Source organism: Dromiciops gliroides, chromosome 1, assembly GCF_019393635.1.
Source record: "Dromiciops gliroides isolate mDroGli1 chromosome 1, mDroGli1.pri, whole genome shotgun sequence".
NCBI classification, from domain to species: Eukaryota; Metazoa; Chordata; class Mammalia; order Microbiotheria; family Microbiotheriidae; genus Dromiciops; species Dromiciops gliroides.
Window position 1 is genome coordinate 124,920,262 of NC_057861.1, and position 24,114 is coordinate 124,944,375.

At 34.7% G+C, this 24,114-nt stretch overlaps 1 protein-coding gene across 1 annotated transcript in view; it reads left to right on the forward strand.

Moving 5' to 3' along the window:
- CSMD3 (CUB and Sushi multiple domains 3) overlaps positions 1-24,114 on the forward strand; it is a 1,584,452-nt gene that overhangs the window by 1,528,333 nt on the left and 32,005 nt on the right. The window contains 4 exon segments of the mRNA XM_043974157.1: positions 11,560-11,739; positions 13,467-13,640; positions 18,055-18,228; positions 19,702-19,775. Coding sequence (XP_043830092.1) covers positions 11,560-11,739; positions 13,467-13,640; positions 18,055-18,228; positions 19,702-19,775 — 602 coding nt within the window.

The window sequence follows — 24,114 nt, forward strand, 5'->3', positions numbered from 1 at the left end:
GCATTTCAGTACCACCAAACATATACATCTTGTATTCAAAGCACAATTGTTATGTTTGAATTTGGGTATAAGGTAGAGTTGTGGGAGACTGAGACTGACAAAACTATCATATTTCTTTCATGCATATTCCACATTTTGCTTAGTTGTTATGGAATCATAGGTGGGTGGGAGAATGGTGTAACAGAAGGAGCTCTTCCTTTGAAATCAAAGGACCTGGTTTCAAATTCTAGTTTTCTCATTTGCTATATGGGCTTTGGAAAGTGTTTTTTCTTATGTAAATGGGTTACACTAAATGAGGGGCAGAGAGGGGGTGTAGTGGATAAAGCCTGGAGTCAGGAAGATCTGATTTCAAATCTGACCTGAAACATTCACTAGTTGAATGACCCTGAGCAAGTCATTGAACTCCTATTTGCTTCAGTTCCTTTTCTGTAAAGTGTGAGAGTATGTGTGTGTATTTGTGTGTTATACTGAGATACTTGAGCTATTTGCAGATATAAATTTCACCTTTTTAATTCATTACTAAGTAAAATTATGGCAGTGATGAAGAAGAGTCATGGAAACATACACACACACACACACACACACACACAGAGCTGAAATCAGTAACACTTGGTTTAGTTCTTTGGGGAAAAAACTGGTAAAAATGTAAAATTCAGTAAAGAAACAAACAAACAAAAAAGACCTAGAATGAGACAAACCATTCTAAATCATAGATTTAGGCAGTGTCTACATGGGGTAACTAAATTTAATTGGAATGAAAAGTTCTAATTCAAACTTGTCAAGTTACTCCATCTGTACAAGGCCATTACAATGCAAATTGGGACTTTGAGCCACTCAAAAATGGCACCAACCACAGCTTACATAAATTGTTTAAGTTTATCTATGTTAATAAAAAGATAGAGTATTCATATAATAAAACTTGAAATGTATAAAACAAATTTGAAGTAGTTACCTGCCATCTTAAATCTCAGAGATAATACTACCTATTCCAACAATATCAAGTCATATCTTGGGCCCCTTTGTGACAGAGTACTAAAATAATAGAATTTTTTTAAGCTAGAAGAAAGCTTGGAAATCAGTGTTCCAGTGAAAATTAAATGAGCAAATTGGATAATATTCTTAAGATCAAATAATGAGAACTGGAAAGGATCTTAATAATCCTTTCACCTCACTTCACAAATAAGGAAACCAAGGTGAAAGAGACTGTCATGCATGTAAGTCAATTATTATCTTATAGATGATAAAATTCATAATGGCAAAAAGCATGGTTTATATAAAAATTTGTTTTCTCCAGAATCTAGTGCAGTGTTCCACATATCAAGCACTTAATAAATATATTATTAATAATATGAATTAATATAATTATATTAATAATTATTATACTTATTAATAAGCAATAAGACCTCCCTGGTTGCCACTCAGTTGTTTTTCTCTCATAGAGAATTCAGGAGGCCCACATGGCCTAGTGAGGTCAAAAATTTGGGAATTCATGGGTCCCTCAGTAAGTGCCAGCAACCCTTTGCAAGATGCTCCCTGAAGTTGTCACAATGCTTCTCAGAGGAGAGGATAACCTCCTTTAGCAGAATGAGCCTGAGCCCATGGATCTAGATATAGCCATGCAGTATAGAGCTAAGGCTATTAAGCATTTTCACTAAGTGTCTCATGTTTTAAAGCTTTAAATATCAAACTGTTCAGAGAGTATACGAGTTGTATATTTCATGCCTTAAGTCTTTGTGAATGAATTTTAGTTATTTGTGTTTAAAGCATTTCTTTTGAGTAGCAGAAATAAATAGCCAACCTATACCTTATCTACATTGTACATTAATGACATTTCTAATGCCTTTTGGGGATATTCTATACATAAGCCAAACCCTTAGCTTGAAATAATTTTCCCTGACCTAAGACTCCAGAGTTGGAGACTTGTAGAACCAGTATGAGAAAATAACCTGCCCCCTCATTTTAGAGGCCTAGCTCTGCAGTAACAGACCCCTGTCTAAATGTGTAACTAGAATGTCCCTTACTGGGAGAGAGTTGGCCCAGCCTCATTAGGCCAACAGAACCCATTGTAGTAGGGATAGGAATAGAGACTGTATTTATTATTTCATGGGCATAGGGAGTTTCCAGATGAGGAAACTCCTCCTGCCAATGTAGGTCAGCTCCTTCTTTGAAGCTTATTATCTCAGAAACTTGCCTAGAGCACTGAGGGTTGCACAGGGTCATATAGTCAACAGCAAGACACAATATACACATACAAATCCATATCCATATATACACATACACACACACACACACACACATATATATATAAACATGCACACATACACACATATACATTGTGTATGTATGTATGTATGTATGTACATAATATGAGCATTTATCTATATACATGCATACATGTAGTAGCCTTATGAATTCTGGATGTCCTTATTCCAACTCATGATTTGGCTTCCTCAGAATAAAGTTAGCCAGGTATAGCTCCTTCTTGCGGGTTTAAGGGTACTGCTGATAGACATTGGAGCTTGTAATGCTGTTTGTTCATTCCCACATTCCTAGGTCTTCCCTCTAATACCAAGCATCAGTGGTTGGTATTCCTATATCATTTAGCTAATAATTAATCTCACCTTTTACAATAGCTATATTTTACTGAGAAAATATTGCAACTACAAAAGTACAAACAAAACTTTCCCCTTACCAGGGATATACTTGCCCCTATATTAAATCATTCCCTCAAGAGACAGGCCTCAAATTTCCAAGTTTATTTTCAAATGTGGCATAGCTGATGGACAGAGACAATCCCTTGTTTCAATAGAACATAGTATTTTAGAGTCAATATACCACTGGACTAGTGTCTTTCTGGTAGACCGGCCTCAGCTGCCAGCAAACTCTGGCATGGTCTCCAATTTCTGGACCTTCAGGGCTCACAAAGTTGCAGCCAAATCAAGTCCATTTCCAGTATTCCTTTAGCTAAGAGCAGGGAGGAATAGAATGAACAGAGACAAAAGAAATAACAGGGCCATGTGTTCATCTCTTCATGTAGCCCTGGGTAGGGAGAGTAGGCCTCTGGTAGCTGAAGCTACCATTCTCAGCAAGAGCAGGGCCATATACTTTGTGTGTGTAACATGTAGTAGTATGCATTAGTATATATATATATATATATACACATATATATATACACACATATATATATATACACATACACATTAATATGTAATAGTATACAGCATATGTTAATATATGATCATGTTACTTAGTATGTATTAATATATAATAATGCTATTTAGTATTTCATATATAGTATACGTATGATATACACACATATCTTTATTGATGGCCTTTGTCTTTTTCATTATCATTTCAACTCCTTCCCTCATCCCAATTTGATTACTCCTTTGTAACAAAATAATTAACAAAAACATTGGATCCAGTGACCACATCTGACAATATATATACTATTTTGTCATGTTTTTCTTTGCCACTGCAATTATCTGTTCTCTGGGACCTCCCTCAGGGGATTCTGATTAATTTTCCTTTGTTATAAAGTACTTATCCATTGAAATGATTCTTCTAATGTTTATTCATTTTTCCTATTTAATTTATTTGAGCAGAATATTGATTTTTCTCTAATGTCCTTCCTGACAACATACTTTTTTTTAGCCACCAGTCCTTTCCATTTTAAAGATCCAATGCTGTTGTCCCCTTCCAAATGCTCATGGTGCAGGTTCTTGGCTAGGTCTATTTCCCTGAAAGGGCAATGGTGACCAACTGGGACGTTGTTTCCAGATGATTCTGATCAGTCATTATAATAAGGTATATTATTCACCTTTAGTACTCTCACCCTTACAAGCTTCATAGTCCTCACTGTATCTGACCTTTAGACTCAAGCTACCCCTGGCTGCTGAGCAAAGGTTTGCATGATGCTGCTGACAGGGTGGAGGTTTAAGAAGCCTTTATCCTTGAATATTTCTTCTCTACCTTTTCTCCCTCTCCTCTTATATTATTTGAAGGACCATCCAGAACCAGGGTCTAGGTTGTGAGAGAGTAGAGTCAAGTATGGGAAAACTCAGAGCTTTGGAGTCTCCACCTGCTCTGGGAACATGGATACCAGAAAACTAGCAAGCATTTAATTCCTAAGTCATTCCTATAATTGTTGAAACCCCAGGGTTACAAGCCATTTTAGGTTACCTTGTGGCCTGTGATAGACAGGGTAATCCTGGGACAGAGCACTGGTAACATAGTCTTCAGCAATTACCTTATGATGGTTCCATTCATTTTTCTTCTTTCTGTTGTTGTTGAATTTTCTACATTTTGGTATTTTAAAAATATTTTTATATTTTTTACTTATATTATTTGGTGTAGTTGAAGAACATCTCCCCCTAGGTTGCCCTGCCATTCACCATCTTCCCAGGATCCTGAAACATAGTTAGTTGTAATACATTTTTATAGTATAGAATACTATAGTATGTAGTGACTCATATATTAAAGGACCTGAATATAAATCCTACCTCTAATGCTTATGAACTGTGTAAACTTGGACAAATTGCTCAACTTCCCTGAATCTCAGTTTCTTCAACTGTAAAATGAGACAATTAGACTAGTGATGGCTACTGAGGAACTTTCTAGCTCTAGAATTGTGACTGACTGAATCCAAAGAGTAATGATTAATGGTTTGATATAAACCCAGACATATGTCTCTAGTAGAGTATTGCAAGGTTCTCTCCTTGGCATATATGTGAAACACATGAATCAATGCCTTTTGTAAAGACATAGATAATGTTAGACAAAGATAAAATAGAATATAATGATAGTCAAAGATAATGTAAAGACATAGATAATGATAGACAAAGACCTGTTAAATGCCGTGAAGCTAGGAGAAATAACTACTTCATTGGATGACATTATTAAGTATCCAAAATATCTTGAAAAGTTGCTAATAAGATAAAATTTAATGTGCAGTCCTATACTAGGGTAAAAAAATATAACGGCATGGGTAGAAGATAGACATAGGACAGTATAGCTAGAAAGTAGTTGTTATGGAAAAGAGTTTGGGCAGCTAAGTGGCATAGTGGATAGAATGCCCTGGCACTGGAATGGCCTGGACTCAGGAAGACTCCTTTTCCTGAGTTTAAATCTGGCTTCAAACACTTATTATGACCCTGTATTACCCTGAGCAAGTCACTTAACCCTGTTTGCCTCAGTTTCCTCATCTATAAAATCAGCTGGAGAAGGAAATGACACTTGGCATTGAAAAACCCCAAATGGGGTCATGAAGAGTTGGATATGACTGAAAAATGACTGAACAACAAAATTGAATCACAAACTACATTTGATTGAATAATTTATTGTAATGATGAAACAAGCCAATGAGACCCTCCATAATGGGATAAATATTCCAAAACATTCTTGAGTTCCTTAGTGTGGATCTCTGTCCCCTTCCCATCACTTCCCCCACTCCCAATAGAGAAACAGACAGTTAAATACAGATGAACATGTTCTAATGGAAAGAGTTTTGCATTTGTAATTAGAGGACCTTAGCTTGAATCACCATTTTTGGTGAGGCAATTGGGGTTAAGTGACTTGCCCAGGGTCACACAGCTATTAGGTGTCAAGTGTCTGAGGTCAGATCTGAACTCAGGTCCTCCTGAATCCAGGGCCAGTGCTCTATCCATTGTGCCACCTAGCTGCCCCTGTTGAATCACCATTGTACCATTTACTACATATATAACCTTGAGCAAATCACAACCTCTCAAGGCCTCAGTCCCCTCTGAGGGAGCTAGACTAGATTATTTCTTAAAATCCTTTCCAGTGATAAATATATCCTATGATCCTTTGAGTTGCATTCAAAGTTCATCAGCTGGTAGCAAAAGTTCTGGTTTGGATCTTTTCAGGCCTTCACTAAGCTGGTTCTTAGACAATAAGATCCAGAAATATTCACCAGATCTGTACAATTTGGCAGGACCTCCAAGAATTTATACTTTATTGTCATGACCTTTTATAATTTAGTTTAATCTCTCGCCCAGTATGAGTGGAGTAGATTTTTCATGGAGAAATGTAATTATTGATTGTATTAGTAGAAACATACTATTTAGAAGAAGCCATATATATTCTTTTTACTCTGATCCAGTCAGACCTTATTTGGAATATTGTGTCCATTTCTGAGCATCACATTTTACGAAGAAGATTAACAAACTTTAACAGCTGGAGTGGAAGTTTAACAGGATTATATGGGGTACTTAAAGCATCCTATTTGAATACCAGTTGAAGGAAGTACATTACCATTTATTGGAAATTCATCAGTCAGTCAACTAGCAAATTTAACATTTATTAGGCACCTACCAATGGATGAGCTGCTTTTGCCTCACTGGAACTGGCCAGTTGGGTTCCCAGTGAGGCAGCTACTACTGCTCACAGATTGTTGATTGTTTTTTGTCTTTCATTTTTTATTTTTTGGCAAGGCAATTGGGGTTAAGTGACTTGCCATAGTCACACAGTGGTCAGTGTCAAGTGTCTGAGGCCGGATTTGAACTCAAGTCCTCCTGCGCCAAGTCTGATGCTCTATCCACTGTGCCACCTACCTGCCCCTGTCCTTAATTCTTGAAGAGAAGAGGACCATTATACAGGGAAGGTGATGTCATGACTTGCAAGTGAATTGAATTCTTCTTACTTCTTCCTATGTCTCTGTACCTGCAGTCCCCTATGCCTGGAAATAATCAACAACATTCATCAAGCAGCTATTCTGGGCCAAGTACTGAGTTCCACAGACCTTGATCAAAAGAAAATGTTTCTGAGTATGGTTTAGTGGAATCAGTGCTGCTTTGATTATCAAAGAGCTTCAGTTTGAATCTTAATTTTGCTACTTATCGTATATGTGACCTTGCTCTTTTAACATTTAATATCTGTGGGCTTCAATTACCCATTCTCAACTTGCCAAATAGAATCTCCTGTTTCTTTAAAGGCATAGTTTAAGCACTACCTTTTACACAAAACCTTTCTTAATCATTCCAAACTTCTAGCACACTCCCAAATCAACTTGTATTTCTTTTTATTCGTTTTTGAATATATAGGGTGTTCTGGGAGTACTTATACCTCTGGTGTGAGGGCTTACTCAGTTATTTTCTTTTTTTTTTTTTTTTTTTTTTTTTTTTTGCGGGGCAATGGGGTTAAGTGACTTGCCCAGGGTCACACAGCTAGTAAGTGTCAAGTGTCTGAGGCCAGATTTGAACTCAGGTGCTCCTGACTCCACTGCGCCACCTAGCCGCCCCTTACTCAGTTATTTTCAAGGCTGCTCATCAACCCTTGGTGTCCACCTGACACTCAGCTCTGACCTGTGGCTCAAAGAAGCTGTATCACGTGCAGTAAAAGCACCTTGGCAGATAGCTAAACCAGGTTAAGGGTAATCAGCCAGCGACAAACCCATTGATGAGGTAGGGGATTGTCTACCCTAAACATGTGAAGACCTCCCCAGGTGGAATGGGCAAATGACATTTGTTTCAAGGACCATGAAGGCAGCTGAAGCAGATGCTGTGGCGCACTTAGAGGTTGATCAGACATCAAAGATGCCAAGGTCATCCACTGTATCCCAAGCCATTGCCAGTCATCTTAACTTTTGTGTTGCCACTAGACTTCAGTGAATCTGGAAGACAGCATAAGACTGATGACTTTGTGCAACTCTGCCTCACTTAAATCCAATTCATGCTCAAATTAAGAGGTTACCCCATTGTGTCATTAGTCCTCTTCATAAACAAAGGACAAACAATAACAAGAACATCATGTATATACTGTCTCCCTGTAAGAGAATTCTTGAGAGTAAGAAATGTTTCATTCTCGCCTTTGTGTACCCAGTGCCTAGAACAGAGTAAGTTCTTAATAAAAGCTTGTTTATTGATCTCTGAGATCTTAAGCTTTGTTTCAGGGTTTCCTTATGGTCGTTTTTTCCTATTTTTTTATTGACTTCCATCCTGATAGACTTCAATATATCATGTATTTATTATTTTTTTCTCTGCCAACTTCCTGATGAAAATAATCTATATAGTATAATCAGAAAGAAAAGATTCATGAAGTTTTCTGGTCAACAAAACCTTTTCATAGGAGTGTAGGCAATTGATTTATGGAGTCTCAGACACTGGGTGGGTATATTTCTTTACTTAATACACTTTTATTCTGTAAATAGAAATGTGTCAATCCTGGAAAATAAATGAACAATATTATTTATTTGACCGTTCTACTTTCTGTAGCATAGCCATACAAAATAGATTTAGAAATTATCTCTTTTCTCATCAATAATCATAAGGAGAAAATTATCAAGCATGCAAAACTTTAATTAAGAAGAAGATAGAAGTAAGTACTGTACTCAGTGGGTGTGATTTCAGCAAACTGTCTTGAGGGCTAGGGGAAATATCAGGTAGAGAGAACATCCTGCATATAATTTATTTTTTTTTACTTTTAATAAACATTTTTATTTAAAGTAAAAAAAAATTAGGTGGGAAGCAGCAGTACAGAATTAGAAACAATGGGTCCAAATTTTGGACAGCAGATCATCTGTTGTAAAGAAAATAATATACATTACAATAACATGACAAAATAGGATGCTTTGGAAAGCAGTAGGTTCCCAATCGCTAAAGGTCTTCCAAAAGACCTAAATTATAACTTGTTTGGGTTTTTATATTTAACTGCATATAATTTTTTTAATTGAAATGATTGTTTAAGCTTTTAATTCCTCATAATTTAAACCGATTAGAAAAGGACAAAAGAAATTTTGACTTGTATTATTTTAATGGTAAGTTAATGATGAAACAGAATTTAGTTTAAACACTGGAATGTCCACACATACACGTCTAAAGTCAATGTGATGCTTTAATCCTAAAATTTCTTGAATTCAAATGTAAGTTATTTTTTGTACAACTTGTGAATGTGAAAAGATCTAGACACTGGGCACTGAGTCAGAAGAGGTAGATTAAAACCTCATTAATTGACCCTTAGTAGCTATGTGACTAGTTTAAGTTCTCAATTCCATTTTTAAGAAGGAGAAAGTAATAATAGTTAGTATTTATATAGGACTTAAAGATTTGCAAACTATTTTACATATATTATCTCATTTAATTAAATGACTTGCCCAGAGTCACACAGCTAAGTATCAGAAGCTGGATTTGAACTGAGTCCAAGTCTATCACTCTGTCCAAATGCCCCATCTAGATACCTTGTCTTTACTTTCTTGCTGTGTCATTTATGAGGAAGGTTCTATGTAAAATATGCTATGCAATATAAATGTGATCTACATGTTTTGTCCACTCAGAAAGTAAGAAAAATAATAATTTTGCCTTACTTCTGAAAAAACACACGCCTAACTTCTTTGCCCAGATCAATTTAGTTGCATAAAAATGTCTATTCCCTTTGCTTCATTAAAAATGGTACTTATGCTATTTTTTAAAATTTTTGATCTATGAAATAACATAGGCATGTCCATAACATAATAAAATTCTTTAAAATGATGATGATTGCACATGAAACTGCAAATCTATCATGTACTTGTTATTACTTTGAAATATATAATAAAGTTATAATGTAACTTTGTTTTTTTTTCCTTTTTTGTCTTCCTTCCTCCCTACCCTGCCCTAGAGATGGATACCATTAGACAAATGTGTGTGCCTGTATATAGAAAACCATTCAATACATACTTCTACTTAACACTTCTTTCTTTGCATATACATAGTGTCTTTCTTCAAAGGTACTTTGTAGTTCATTTGGATATTTATAGTCAAAATTATCTAGTCACTCAAAGTTGTTCTTAAAACAATATTGCTGGGGCAGCTAGGTGGCGCAGTGGATAGAGCACCGGTCCTGGAGTCAGGAGGACCTGAGTTCAAATCCGGCCTCAGACACTTAACACTTACTAGTTGTGTGACCTTGGGCAAGTCACTTAACCCCCATTGCCTCACTAAAAAAATAAAACAAAAACAAAAACAAACAAACAAAAAACAATATTGCTGTTCCTCCATACAGTGTTCTCTTGGTTCTGTTCATTTTGCTCATTATTTCATGCAAGTCTATCCGTGTTTTTCTAAAATCAACAAACTCATCATTTCTTATGGTACAGTAGTACTCCATCACAATCATATACCACAACTTGTTTAACCATTCCCTAATTAACAGGCATCCCTGCAATTTCCAGTTCTTTGCTACCACAAAGAAAGCCACTATAAACGTTCTAGAACATAAATGTTCTTTTCTTCTTTCCCTAATTATCTTTGGAACTAGACCAGGCAGTAATACTCCTGGGTCAAAGAGTGTAAGCAGTTTTATAAACTCTTTGGACATAATTCCAGATTGCTCTTCAAAATAATTGGATCAATTCACAGTTCCACCAACAGTAAATTAATGTCCCAATTTTTCTACATCCCCTCCAGCATGTGTTGCTTTTCCTTTCAATCAGTTTAGCCAATCTTATAGGTGTAAAATAATATCTCAAGGTTGAGAACATTTTTTACATGACTATAAATTGTTTTGATTTCTTCATTGAAAACTACCTGTTCATATCCTTTGACTGTCTCTCAATTGGGGAATAACTCATATTCTTTTATATTTGACAAAGCTCTTTATATACTTGAGATGTGAGACCTTTATCTGAGAAACTTTCTATAAAAATTTTATCTTTAAAGTTTTGTTTTTATCTAGAAACTTCCTTAAGACCTTTTGAACATCTGCAAAGTACATAGCTTATAAAAAGGACAATAATGATTATGAACCATCCTCTAATCTTCAGTAGCACATTTGACAAGAAACATTGACTATTTAACCCCATCCTTATAGCAAGTATAGTGGAAGAAAGTGTCTCAAAATATCTAGTCCTAAGTCAACTGGTCTATTTAATGTCAAGGATTTTCCCTGAGATGAGTATGCTTGAAGCTCTCTCCAAATTGTTAGTAACATCATACAGTATTTGTGTCACAGTTTCAAGTTTATAAAACCTTTTATGTTATTTCATACATTACCTCACTTGATCCTCATAAAGTCATTGTGGAGATAGGTTAGAAATGCAAGAATTGTCTTTGTAGAATCACAGGATCATAAATCAAAAACTCGCAGAAACTTCAAAAGTCATCTAACACCAAATCCCTTATTTTACAAAAGAGGAAACTAAGGTTGAGAAAGGTTAAGTAATTTGGTCAGCCAGGCCTCTAATAAATGATGAAGCTAAGACTCAAATCTAGGTTTTGGATTCTAGCTTCAGAGCTCTTTAAAGTATACCTGATCCTCTTGGAAATATTCCTAGTGAGTTTGACATTTAACTGACCAGAAGCCATAGTAGCAAGTATTCTCTTGAACTTAAAGTCCCTGAAACCTAAGCTTTTCAGGTCTTCAGACATATGCAGAGAATTGACAGTGATAATCAATATTTGGGTAGTGAGGAGTTTTCAGTATGAGATTTAAATTGGTATGTGGTTATAATGAACGTTTCCAATTTTTTTCTCAGTTAATTATGATGTCTGCCATATGTTTCCAACCCCACTCCATGAAATGCATGACCACATTAACCATCTGTTCTCCAACTTCAATTCTTAACAGTTATCAGTTGTGGGGATCCAGGTATACCTGCCAATGGAATGAGATATGGAGATGATTATGTGGTTGGACAAAATGTTACTTACATGTGCCAGCCAGGTTATACAATGGAATTGAATGGCTCCAGAATTAGAACTTGTACTACTAATGGCACATGGAGTGGGACAATGCCAACTTGTAAAGGTTTGATCTTATTTCTTGAATTTTATAATTGATGTTTGTCATATTTTCTCATATTTTTATATAAGTAAATTTTAAAGTATCTAAAATTTTTATGCATGTCTTTTCATTTTCTTTTCCTTGGGGGAAAAAGTAGCCTCTGCAGAGAGAAAATTAATGTTTCTCTTGTCACAAGAGAATTTTATTTTGAATGTCTTTTTTTTTAAATCCATATGATTATATGGCCTACTGGAAGATGACTACAATTATTTGCTTTGATTGAGGGGGCCTAGTCTCTTGATTAATAAAGGACTTCAGTCCATTAGTTCTAATTTCAATTTAATTTGCTGACAATCGGAATGAATTTCTAAAGACATGGAAAGTATAAAGTCCATACCTTATCCAAGAACTACATTGAATTAAAATCAAGATTTTCCATAGAAATTATCAAGTACTTGCTCATTTAAAATTATGTATGTGTATATAGTTATGTGTATGTATATATATGCACACATATGTGTATGTGAAAGTATATACATATGTATGTATGTATGTATATACATATGAGGGGGGAGAGTATGATTTATTTCTCTTTTGCCAAGGCTTAACAGCCTTGTCCTTCAGTTTTAAACATTTGAAGAAGGCTTTGAAGTCATTTTGTAATCTTTGAATCTGAATTACTACATTGGATAAGTGTAGAATATTATCAGTTACTCAAATTATTTTTTAAATCTTTCTTTTTTTTGTTACTATTTGTGGGATTATAACATCCAGTATCATTCGTCTCTCTAAAGGACTATAGCTGACAGCTAATTAGCTGGGTGACAATGAGGTGTTTAATATGTTTATTGTTTTTTCTTCTCCTTTAAGTTCACCCTGACCCAAAAGACTATAGCATTCAATGAGAATTTTAACTCTATTGATAAAATAGCTTACATTATAGCTAACAGATTTTTAAAACTCATTTTTGTTCTTTTGTAATGACAATGGAAACAAGAAATGTTAATTGTGGCAAAAATATTCATAACTATTTGATACTTAGCCAATAATTTCTTCTTTTATTTTAAAGTAGATGCCTTCTTTTTCCTTTTTTTATTCTCATCTATTCCTTTCTTTCTCCCCTTCATTGTCCCCATCTTTCAGTTAGTTAAATGGGATTAAACTGATCCATATCCACTTTTTTAAAACTTCAAATGGAAAATGGAAAAGAAACAAGGAGGGGAAAAAGAATAGAGGTTCAGGGTTCACAGTCCATAGCATTAATCCAGTTCATAAGTATTGCTAAAGAAACCAAGCTATTTTGGTGAAGTACATAATCTCTCTCTTACTTCAGGGGAAAAAAATGCCTTAGAGCTACTTCTAAATTCTGGGCTTCTTGCTTGGAACACTTACACTATGTTTATCTAAACAATACTTATTTCTAATGTGTCTAAAGGTCATTGTAAAATAATTTTAGATAAAGCTAATAATTTATTTGATACAGTATAGTTTATAGAAGGTCACTGTATGTTCTCCATCCACTAGATGTTGGGTAGCCTGATATTTTGTAAGAGAAGCCCTGATAAGCAAACCATTATATCCTTAAGAAATAGTTGCAACCCCAGAGCAGAAATGTTGTCAGGGGAATAGAACATGTCACCACCATATTGTCCTCCAAAAAGGTTAAATGAACACATATGGTTCTTTCACGGATATTTTATACCCAAGATATTTACAGCAGCTGTGTCTAATTGCTTTTAATGTAATTACAGCTGTTACCTGCACAACTCCTCCCCAGATCTCTAATGGAAGACTGGAAGGAACAAATTTTGACTGGGGATTTAGTATTAGCTACATCTGTTCTCCAGGCTATGAACTATCCTTTCCTGCTGTTTTGACCTGTGTAGGGAATGGAACCTGGAGTGGGGAAGTACCACAGTGCTTACGTAAGTATTATTTTTTCATGAAAAAAATAACCAAAAAAATTGGCGATCCTCCAGTTTATGAGTTATCTTTTTTTTGTTGTTGTTTTCTCTTCTTTTTTGTTCTAGTAAACTGAAAATGGAATGGGGACAGAATTTAGTGTAGTGTATGTAAAAATACTGCTAGAATTCCTACAAAGCAATTTAATGCTCTTAGCTAACCTCTTTCCACTAATCTATGAAATTATAGACTAAAATGTGTTTTCCATATCTGAAAACCACTTATATCCTTTAAGAAATATTTTTCACAAGGAGATATACCCACTAAAAGTTAATATCAAGCAAAAGATTGAAATCTTCTGAAAGATTATGCTTGAGTTGGGTCACCTTAATTTGGAAAAAAATGCTTCAAATGAAACAGCCCTAAAAGTTGCTTTGAAAATAAGCCCCTGCCAATATTCCTTCATTTTTTCATGCCAAATCTGGTTCTTGCGATTATCATTTGTTATGATAATAGCAGCATTGATAGATTTTAAATTCTTGCCAATTTCTAAGTTTTATGATTATATGACTTGTTTAATATAGAAATTTCTATATACAATCTATAGTTTTTCTTCACAAGCTGTTACTATTCTTATTCATGTATAAGCATCATATTTAGCATACTTTAAAATAATAAATTTTTCCTTTATAGAGTAGAGTATGAATTGTGTTAGCAGTGTCACTATTGTGGACAATATGCTTTTAGCATTCAATCTATAGGGACCCAATCTGATCTTCAGTCATTGATGTTTTAGTTGTATGCTCAATTTTATAACTAACACTATTCAGGCTGCTTTGTTATACTATACATTTAATACTATGCAGGGAATATGTCGAAAATGGACAAATTATTAGTTCACTGGGACTTTGACATAGTAGATTCCCTATAAGCAAAGGAGGTTCTAGATATAGTAAGGCATACCAATAACATCTGCCATATGAGGAGTAAAGTCAAGTGATGTTAACAAACCTTCATTGTGTCTTGTATGTGTCAGACACTGTGCTAAAAACTGGGGATACAAAAACAAAAGCAAAAACAGACCCCGACTCTCAAAAAACTCATTATCTAATAGTGAAGACAAAGATTTAAACAATAACACATGAACAAGATAGATAGTTTAACTTAGAGGGAATATCAGAGAGAAGGAACTAGTGTTAATGGAACAGGGTTCTTATAGAAGAATGAATTTTACCTGAGACTTCAGGAAAGCCAAAGAAGACAAGAAATGAAGGAGAGAATTCCAACCATAGGAGATAGAAAGTAAAAATGCCCAGACTCAGGAGATGAAGTATTTTGAGGAAGGAATACCAAAGGAGGTCAGAATGTCACTGGATTGTAGAGTGCATTGGTAGGAATAAAGTATAAGACTATAATGAAGTGGGTAGGGAGGAAGGTTAGAAATAAATTCCTTATAAAAAATTCAATAGAGAACATGTTTTGTATATATGTATATGTCTATATCTATATATCTATGTTTCTAGATATAGTTACATACTGCTATACACAATGTCCCAAAAATATCAGTGCAGACTTAGGCTTTAATAAATTCAAATATATGGATATATGCATATACACATGCATACACATATACATATAAACACACATGTATATACATATGTGTATACATTTGTATTTGCATATGCATGCATAAATTTGTGTGTTTTAAATGTAATTAAAATATATTTCATATTTATATTTTAGGGAATTTCTATTTAATCTTGGAGGTAATAGGGAAACAATGGAGCTTATTGATATGGCTGGGGTGTGTGACATGGTTAAACCTCTGCTTTAGGAAGATCAATTAGAGGGAGGGAGGGAGAAGGGGTGTGGGAGAGAGAAACAGAGACAAAGAGAGAAAAGGAAGAGAGGGAGGAGGAGGAGAAATGGGGAAAGCACCTGTTAGTATTGGAGGAAACAGTAAAGGGGGAAGCTTATCCTAGCAATATCAAGACACCCTCTTTTCTTTTCCTTTTTTATGGAAAAAGAAAAAGATTTTATATAGCTAAGTGGAGCCAAAATTGATGGGGGAATTACTAAGGAAGCAGGCTGTGAAAGAGAGTACTCATAGGCATGATTTGTTGAATTGAAATATGCAAAACTTTATTTGAGAATCAGCCATCAGAGGTTCAGGGATGCCACATAGACAGAGAATTGATAGCATCTGGAGAGAAAATAAAGCAATATAGTCTAGTAAAAGGAATGCTAGAAAAAGAATAAAGAGAGCAAGTTTTAATACTAACTGACACTAACAGGCAGTCAGAGCAGCTAGATAGAGTTTTGGGCCTGGAGTCAGGAAGACTCATCTTCCTAAGTTCAAATTTGGCTTCAGATACTTAGTAGCTGTGTGACCCTAGGAAAGTCACTTAACCCTGTTTTCCTCAGTTCCTCATCTGTAAAATGAGCTGGAAAAGGATATGGCAAACCACCCCAGTATCATTGCCAAGGAAATCCCAACGGGGATCATGAAGAGTTGTACACAAATGAAATAACTGAGCATCAACAGATAGTCAACAAGCATTCACTAAGCACCTGCTGTGTGTCAGGCACTATGCTAAATGTTGGGGACAAAAAGAAAGGCAAAAACATGGTCTTTGCCCTCAGAGAGCTCACATTCTAATGAGGAGACATGTTAACAACTACGTACATCTAAGATATATACAGTATGAACAGAAGGTGATTTCAGAGAGAAGGGACTAGAAATGTTTACATTTCTAGCTGGTCTCATTCTCTTTATTTGTAAAATGAGGTGGCTGAAATGCGTGACCTTGATAGCCCTTTCTAAATCTAATCTTATGATTTCTTTTAAAAAATATGAGTTTTAATTTCATGTGACTCTAACAGCCTTCTTACATGGGGGATGAAGAAGAGGAAAAGGCCTTCTTTGTATATGCACACCTTGTTTCTATGAATATCTCAAAAGACATAGGATCATAGTTCTAGAGCTAGAAAGGATCTTAGAAATGAAGTCAAAGCCCCTTATTTTACAGGTAAAGAAAATGAGGCCCAGAGAGGTAAAATTACTTGCCTAAGGTGACACAGTTTGTATGTTTCTCAGGCAAGAAAAGCCTCATTTTTTTTAACCATGGGATTTTCCTGGCTGAAAGCTCTAGCCAGTACCCCATCCTGCTGAAGAGGAGAACTTAGGGAAATCCTTATCTCTATTTCTGGGCATAACCCAATCAAAAGAAGCATTCTTTTTCAGGAATATTTATATCTGGATGGAGGGTGAAATACTAAAAAAACACTAGCATACACATATTTAATTTTTGCTAAATTACTCAATAAGACTGGAAAATTAGAATCATGATAGTAATTTGAAATAGTTAAATATATAGTTACATGGCACATAATATGTGTTCTTGTATCCACCAAATCTATATCTTTTCCTATAGATATAGTGTGTAATTTAAAATTCTAAATGTGGGTTCTAATCTGTCCCCCCAGTTTTGGGGAGAAACTGACTAAAATCACTGATAAACAAGTTTAGGTTTTTTAAGGGTTTATTGAAAGATAGTAAAAGAAAGAGAAAGATTGAGAATGGATTTCTTATAGCCTGGAAATCCTCGCCTTCCTAAACCTCCCACTTCTGAAGTTCTCTGCCACCAAGCCGATATCTTGCACCAAAAGAGGAAGAACTCTCTTGCCAGTGTCCCCTTCCTCCTTCATGTTCCCCTCCCAGAAATAGGAGGTTCTTTAAGCTAATTGGCTAGCGTCATTCAAATTCATTGGTTCACTGGACCCAAAGGTGGTCTCAATGTAAAGTTCAAAGTTTTTAGCTTCTGAGAACAATACCTTCTTAAGTACCAGCCAGATGTGCTTACAATCTAGTTAACTGGAAGTAAGCCAGTCAGCAGTTAGTTGCCTTATCCAATTCAATGAGTTTAAATCAATCTCCAGGTGGGCCCCTGAGTATCTGCTAAATCTCATCTAACACATTCCATTATCTTGACACAATAGATATGTGCACACATGTAAATAAAAAAGAAAGAAGTTACTAAATTGAAAGGAAATTGTTGCTGAATGATCTCTTGAATGACATTTTATCATAGCAATTATCTGAAAGTTATTAAATAATATTTTTCTGGTTGTTCATTTTCAGGCAGCTAGGTAGTTCAGGTGATAGAGCTGAACCTAAAGTCAAGAAAGCACGAGTTCAGATCCAGCCTCAGACACTTCGTAGCTGTGTAACCTGAAAACAAATCATTTATACTCTGCCTCAGTTTCCTCAACTATAAAATGGGGGAAATAATAGTACCTACTTCATAGGGCTATTGTGAGGATCAAATGATATATGTAAAGGGCTTTGCAAACCTTTTAGACTATAAACAAGTTTATCAAAATGTAAATAAATCTAAAAAGATTTGTTAAATGTCATGCTTTTTTCCTCCCTCATAGCAAAATTTTGTGGTGACCCTGGAGTTCCCGCACAAGGGAAAAGAGAAGGCAAAAGCTTCATCTACCAGTCTGAAGTGTCCTTTAGCTGTAATGCCCCTTTTATTTTAGTGGGATCAAGCACTAGAATATGCCAAGCTGATGGAACTTGGAGTGGTTCGTCACCACATTGCATAGGTAAAGAACAATACTATGCTCAGTCATTTGGGAATTAATAAATGCTTTAAAATGGTGATTGTATTTTGTTTTTCTTTTTTGTTAGAGGGCCTAGAGATTAGCATAATTTAGGAAAAGTTTAAAAAATAGTTTGAGGAAATAACACTAGAATACTATGAATGGCTGTTGTGAGAATTTTGATAGTTTTTAAAATCACTTTCCCAGAAAAAAATTCCTAAAAATAATCTTATCAATAGAATGCATAATAAGAAGATACACCTAAGTGTTTGGAATATTGGATTATAGATATTTAGAAATTTTCACATATTTATTCTAGATAAAATTAAACAATATGGAAAAGGAACAGTAATATGTGTAATCAGGATTTGATTGACAAGGTTTTTTTTGTTTTGTTTTGTTTTGGGGGGGAATGGTGGTTGTTCTTTTTTTTTTTTGGCTAAATAAACCATCTTAGAAAATTATATACCCCAGAATGAATATGACTATTCCCGGAGTGTCAGGAAATTCAGGTCAAATCCCAAAGATCATTCTTAATGCTTAGGTATTTGTTCATAGAGGTAATTTTGGCTTCTGAAGATGAGGAGTGGTCTCTGAAAGCAAATATAATTCTTGTTAACCTGGCTCCACACATGAACTTTTTTAAATAAAATTTTTCTTCTTTTTCTTTAAAAACAATGTAAGGATTAGATATCAGATATAATTATCAAAATAGAGTAAAATTTTAAAATGGTTATTGGCCATCAATTTCATATTCTAGCTTCTGAGTTGGAGAGTCACTTCTTAATAAGTAATGGATAGTAGTTTCTGTTGGCTTTATTGGACCGGGGAGTAAAAAGAAGAGTAAAACAATCTACTTTACTACACATTAGCATTCTGTGTGTAAAACTTATCCATCCTTTTACCCAATAGCTCAGGAAGAGACCATGTTTATTTCTGAACATATTTGTCCTCAATTTCACTTTTCTATACTGTCCTCAAAACAGTTGGCACTGACTGCTACAAATAAAACTAGAGGGTCTAAGCATAACTCATCATGTGTTTACTTGGCAATTAAAAATCTTCAGAGAATCACTTTAACAAGACATGTCTGGCTGAAAAAGAGAATATATATATATATATATATATATATATATATATATATATATATATATATATATATATTGCTAGCACTGTTACTTTCACAGTACCATACCCCTTTCCCAATCTCTTGAAGGGCCCAAAATAGAGACTTATGTAACTATCGAAAGATGATCACATTTGATGCATTTAATGGACCACTGGTCTCATTTTCTAATCTCCAAGAACATCACATTATTGTTTGATTTTAGTTTTACATAATCTATGAAATGTTATCATGTTAATCATTCTTCTACTGGGTCCACTCAACCATAGTTAATTTAAAATTGAATTGTATGACAGATATAGATTTATTTTAACTTTCAGAGGGATAATTTGCTTTTAACTTTACTTCAGAGCCCACCCGCACATCATGTGAAAACCCGGGAGTACCACGTCATGGATCACAGAACAATACATTTGGATTTCAAGTGGGTATTTTAAATACGTATTTCAAAATAAGACTTATATTTGACAATACAAATCTAATTAGAAAGCTTGCTATTAAAGAAAATGCTTTATCTTTGGTAAAACAAACCAAGCCACAAAATTGCTTTTATTTTGACATTTTTGCTGAGGAAATGGTGTATTTATATCCTTTTATTTTTACAGAATTCTAACTAAAATCAACTTTCAGAGATTATTTAATCCAGATGTTTGATACAAGGCAGGGCTTCCACTTTACCCATCTCAGATTTAAATGTAGTCTCCCATTAAAGATTTGATAGTGTTTTAGTAGCAATCCCTATCGTTTAATATTTCTCATTTTTAGAAATGTCTTGCTTGTAAGACTTTTTTTATCCTGAATTAAAAAAAAAACTAGTTCTTTAAACTTGTTCATGAAGATATTTTTTCCTTCATTCTATGGATGTTCTCTGATTTCTATATGTCTTAATGTATAGAGACACAAACTGGTTACAATGGCAGTTTATAAAGTGGAGAATGAAAAGTCTAGCCAATTAATTGTTTCTGAGCTTAAACTCAGGCATGACAAACCTGCTTTTAAAGCCTAGTTCACTGCAAGTTTTTCTTCTTTTTTTAATAAGAAAAATACTTTGCTTTTGAGTGTTCTCTGTGTCACTTAAATGAATGCTTGTCAACAATTTACACACCTAAAACTGTCATACAGCAGTTTATATACTTTTTTAGCTTCAAGACAGAAATTATCTACTTAAATAAGAATTAGGAACAGTGTTAGTCTAGATATTCACAAGTTCAGCTCCACTGACTCTCAAATTCACAAAAATTTAGATAGGTACACCTGGAAGTCACTTTAACTGCATTGCTTCCACCTAGACACACATTTATAAATAGAGAGTAGTAAACAGGAAGCCATTGTGATGGAGGTTGCAATGAAGGAGGAGATCAGAGGAAGGATAAAAATGTTAGATGAAACATGTCAGGAAACAAGAATGCCTGAAGAAAAAATAAAGAAAACACAAATTAAGAAGCTATAGGTAACTAGATAGTTCAGGCAGCATGAAAGTTGATGGGTAGTAGAGACTAGAGATAAATAGGTAGAAAAAGGTGTATCTTAGAAGAATGTAAGTAGGAAGTTAACCAGGATAGAGCTTCTTAAGACAGTGAACAAAGACTTGCTTGGGATATTCAGTAAAGAAATAATGGATTGTTAGTTTGAGATATTTTCTTAGACATTTTTATTGATGTAGAAAATTTATGAACACAACTTGACCATAATCTGTTAATATGAAACATGTAGTTGAATAATATATAAAAAATAATAGAATCCCTTAGCATGTTCAGTCATGTGTAGCAGACATTCTTGCTCTGTCTTTTTCCAATTTAGGTTTTAGGTAGAGATTCAGGAACTTTTCCATTTAAGGGAGCCAAAGTGCATACTGAAATCAGAAAAGGAAATAGCCAATTTACACATTGCCCAATTGTAATCTGTGGCAGAGTTCTCCCTAGCAGTGCTATTTTGTATGAAATTCAATGTGAACCTGAAGAACATCTGTTTTTAAAAGGAAGCACTCATCAAAGGTGCCATATTGCTGTTGCTAAGAATAGTTTTCATTTATCTACAGTTCAGTCACAGCATGGGCATTGATTTCATACCTTTTCCAATAGTTCCAGTATGCTTGAATTTTGTCCAGGTGTTGACAAAAGAGTAAGAGAGTGGTTCTATCCCTGTTATATAATTTTTCACAGAGGACTTCAGATTCACAGTTACTTAAAAGCATTTATCAGTTCATCTAAATTCCATGAAATGGATGGCTAGCCAAATGTATTGGCCCTCATCCTACAGATGGATAAACCCAAACAGGGATTACATGATTTGCTTTAGTCACAAAGCAAATCAGTGTCAGAACCCTGCACAGAATACATAGTAGATCTCATGATGCCAAAGTCTGTGGTCTAAGAATTTTATCAAAGAGGAACAACTGAGGCTTTTCATTTTTAGAAAAGGGCAGCTATAAAGTAAAATTAATAGAAAAGCTGACAAAATATTTTAAGTCCCATCAAAAGAATTAACATTAATTAACCTGGGTAGGATTCATGACAGTTAACATAGAAATAAATTCTTCATATTTCTTTACATATCCTTTAAACCATTTTACCCTTCTTAACCACATTTCTGACCTTATAGAAGCAAGATTTTCTATTGACAGCAGGGAATAATGCTTTTATTCATTGAATGTCATTAAAAAAACAACTAATAAATAAATAGTTAATAAAATCTATGTTATGTAAAAGAGGCAACATCCAATAGAAAATATACTTTCTATAATACTTTTATTTGTAAACCACTTATTTCCAAACTTATAATGTTTGATCATTTTGTTTTACCAATGAACTGATATAGTAAAAGCAATCAATGTTTTTAAATCATATATATGTATATGTATGTGTGTGTATATATATATAAAATGACATCAACCATTGGCAAACTCAGTACACATACATTTAAAAGTTATATGTTAGGGGCAGCTAGGTGGTGCAGTGGATAGAGCACCGGCTCTGGAGTCAGGAGTCCCTAAGTTCAAATCCGGCCTCAGACACTTAACACTTACTAGCTGTGTGACCCTGGGCAAGTCACTTAACCCCAATTGCCTCACTAAAAAAAAAAAAAAAAAAAAAAAGTGAATCATGAATATAGTTGTTTAGGGGGCAGCTAGATGGCGTAGTGGTTAAAGCGTTGGCCCTGGATTCAGGAATACCTGAGTTCAAATCCAGCCTCAGACACTTAACATTTACTAGCTGTGTGACCCTGGGCAAGTCGCTTAACCCCCATTGCCTCACTTAAAAAAAAAAAAAAAAGAAGTTATATGTTATAAAAGGGTTAAAAGTCTGTCTAGTTCCCTTCTCATTATAATGCTTTTTAATGTTTAAAATCAAATACATGCTATTACAAAGGAAACCAATTGTGTTAATATACAATTATCAAAATATTTTTAAAGTTCACAGACACCAGATTAAGAACCTCTGTTTTAATGGAATGAATAATATGGTAAAATGCTAGGCAAACAAGTTGTTTACCACAACCTTGGTACAAAATAAAAATAAAAATGTAATATATGTTAAATTTTGTTAAAGCCTAGTTGAATGGATGATGGATGGGTGGGTGGGTGGATGGACTGATAGGTATGATGCTTTATCATGATCAAGATGAATGAAGCATCTTTTTATGAACAGCAAACTAAGTTGCTAAAAAGAGGAAAAAGTCTAGGACTTAATAAAGATAGTATCTATTAAACATGTCTCTTTGGATATGTTCAGTTGTCAATCATTAAACTTCAAACTATGCCAATTTAAAAGAATTGTTGATGTGAGGATTCATTTCAATGGAATTAAAATTATTTGTGTAGCGTATTTGTTGTTCAAACCATTCTATATCTTTGCCAAGAAAACCCCAAATGGGGTCACAAAGAGCAGAACGTGACTAAAACGACTGATAAACAACTAAACAGGGCAAATCTACATGATAATCCTTCCAAGTAACTGAGGACAGGTCAGCCAGATTTAATTTTATGAGATAACCTGAATTATATACACAATTTATTTAATTATTTTAACTAGATTAATTACTCTCACTCTCACTCCACACCTTGACATGTTTTGTTGTGTTTTGTTTTTTTCCAAGTTAAAAATCCCTACCCACTTCCCTCAACTGATCCTTATAGGTATCATCTCAAGTCCAATACTATACTGTTCTTTCTTCTCTGGATATGATGCAACTTATCAGTGTCCTTCCTAAAGTGTGATTTCCTGGACTTAAAGCTTTGGATAACATGTAGTCTGGCCAGTTAGGCTGGCATATGCAGCTACATATCTCTTAAAGAAAGTCCTCTAAGACCACATAAATTCTATAATTGACCATATCATATTATGGACATTTCTCAGACTTATACTGCACTTGAACTCCTAGTTTTTTTTCCCCATAAACTGCTTACTAGTCCTGGATTAGTTCTAGACTTCTTGGTCATTACTCAAGACCTTTTTCTTTTTCTTTTTTTTTTTAGTGAGGCAGTTGGGGTTAAGTGACTTGCCCAGGGTCACACAGCTAGTAAGTGTTAAGTGTCTGAGGCTGGATTTGAACTCAGGTACTCCTGACTCCAGGGCCGGTGCTCTATGCACTGGGCCACCTAGTTGTCCCACTGAAGACCCTTTTCAACCTGGCCCCAATAATACTTTCAACTCTATCTGCCTTTCCCCTAATTTAATTCCTGTGTTCTAACTAAAGGGCTGTTCCACATGCTTCCCACACACACCATCAACATTCCTATATCTGTATCTTTGCTGATGGTATTT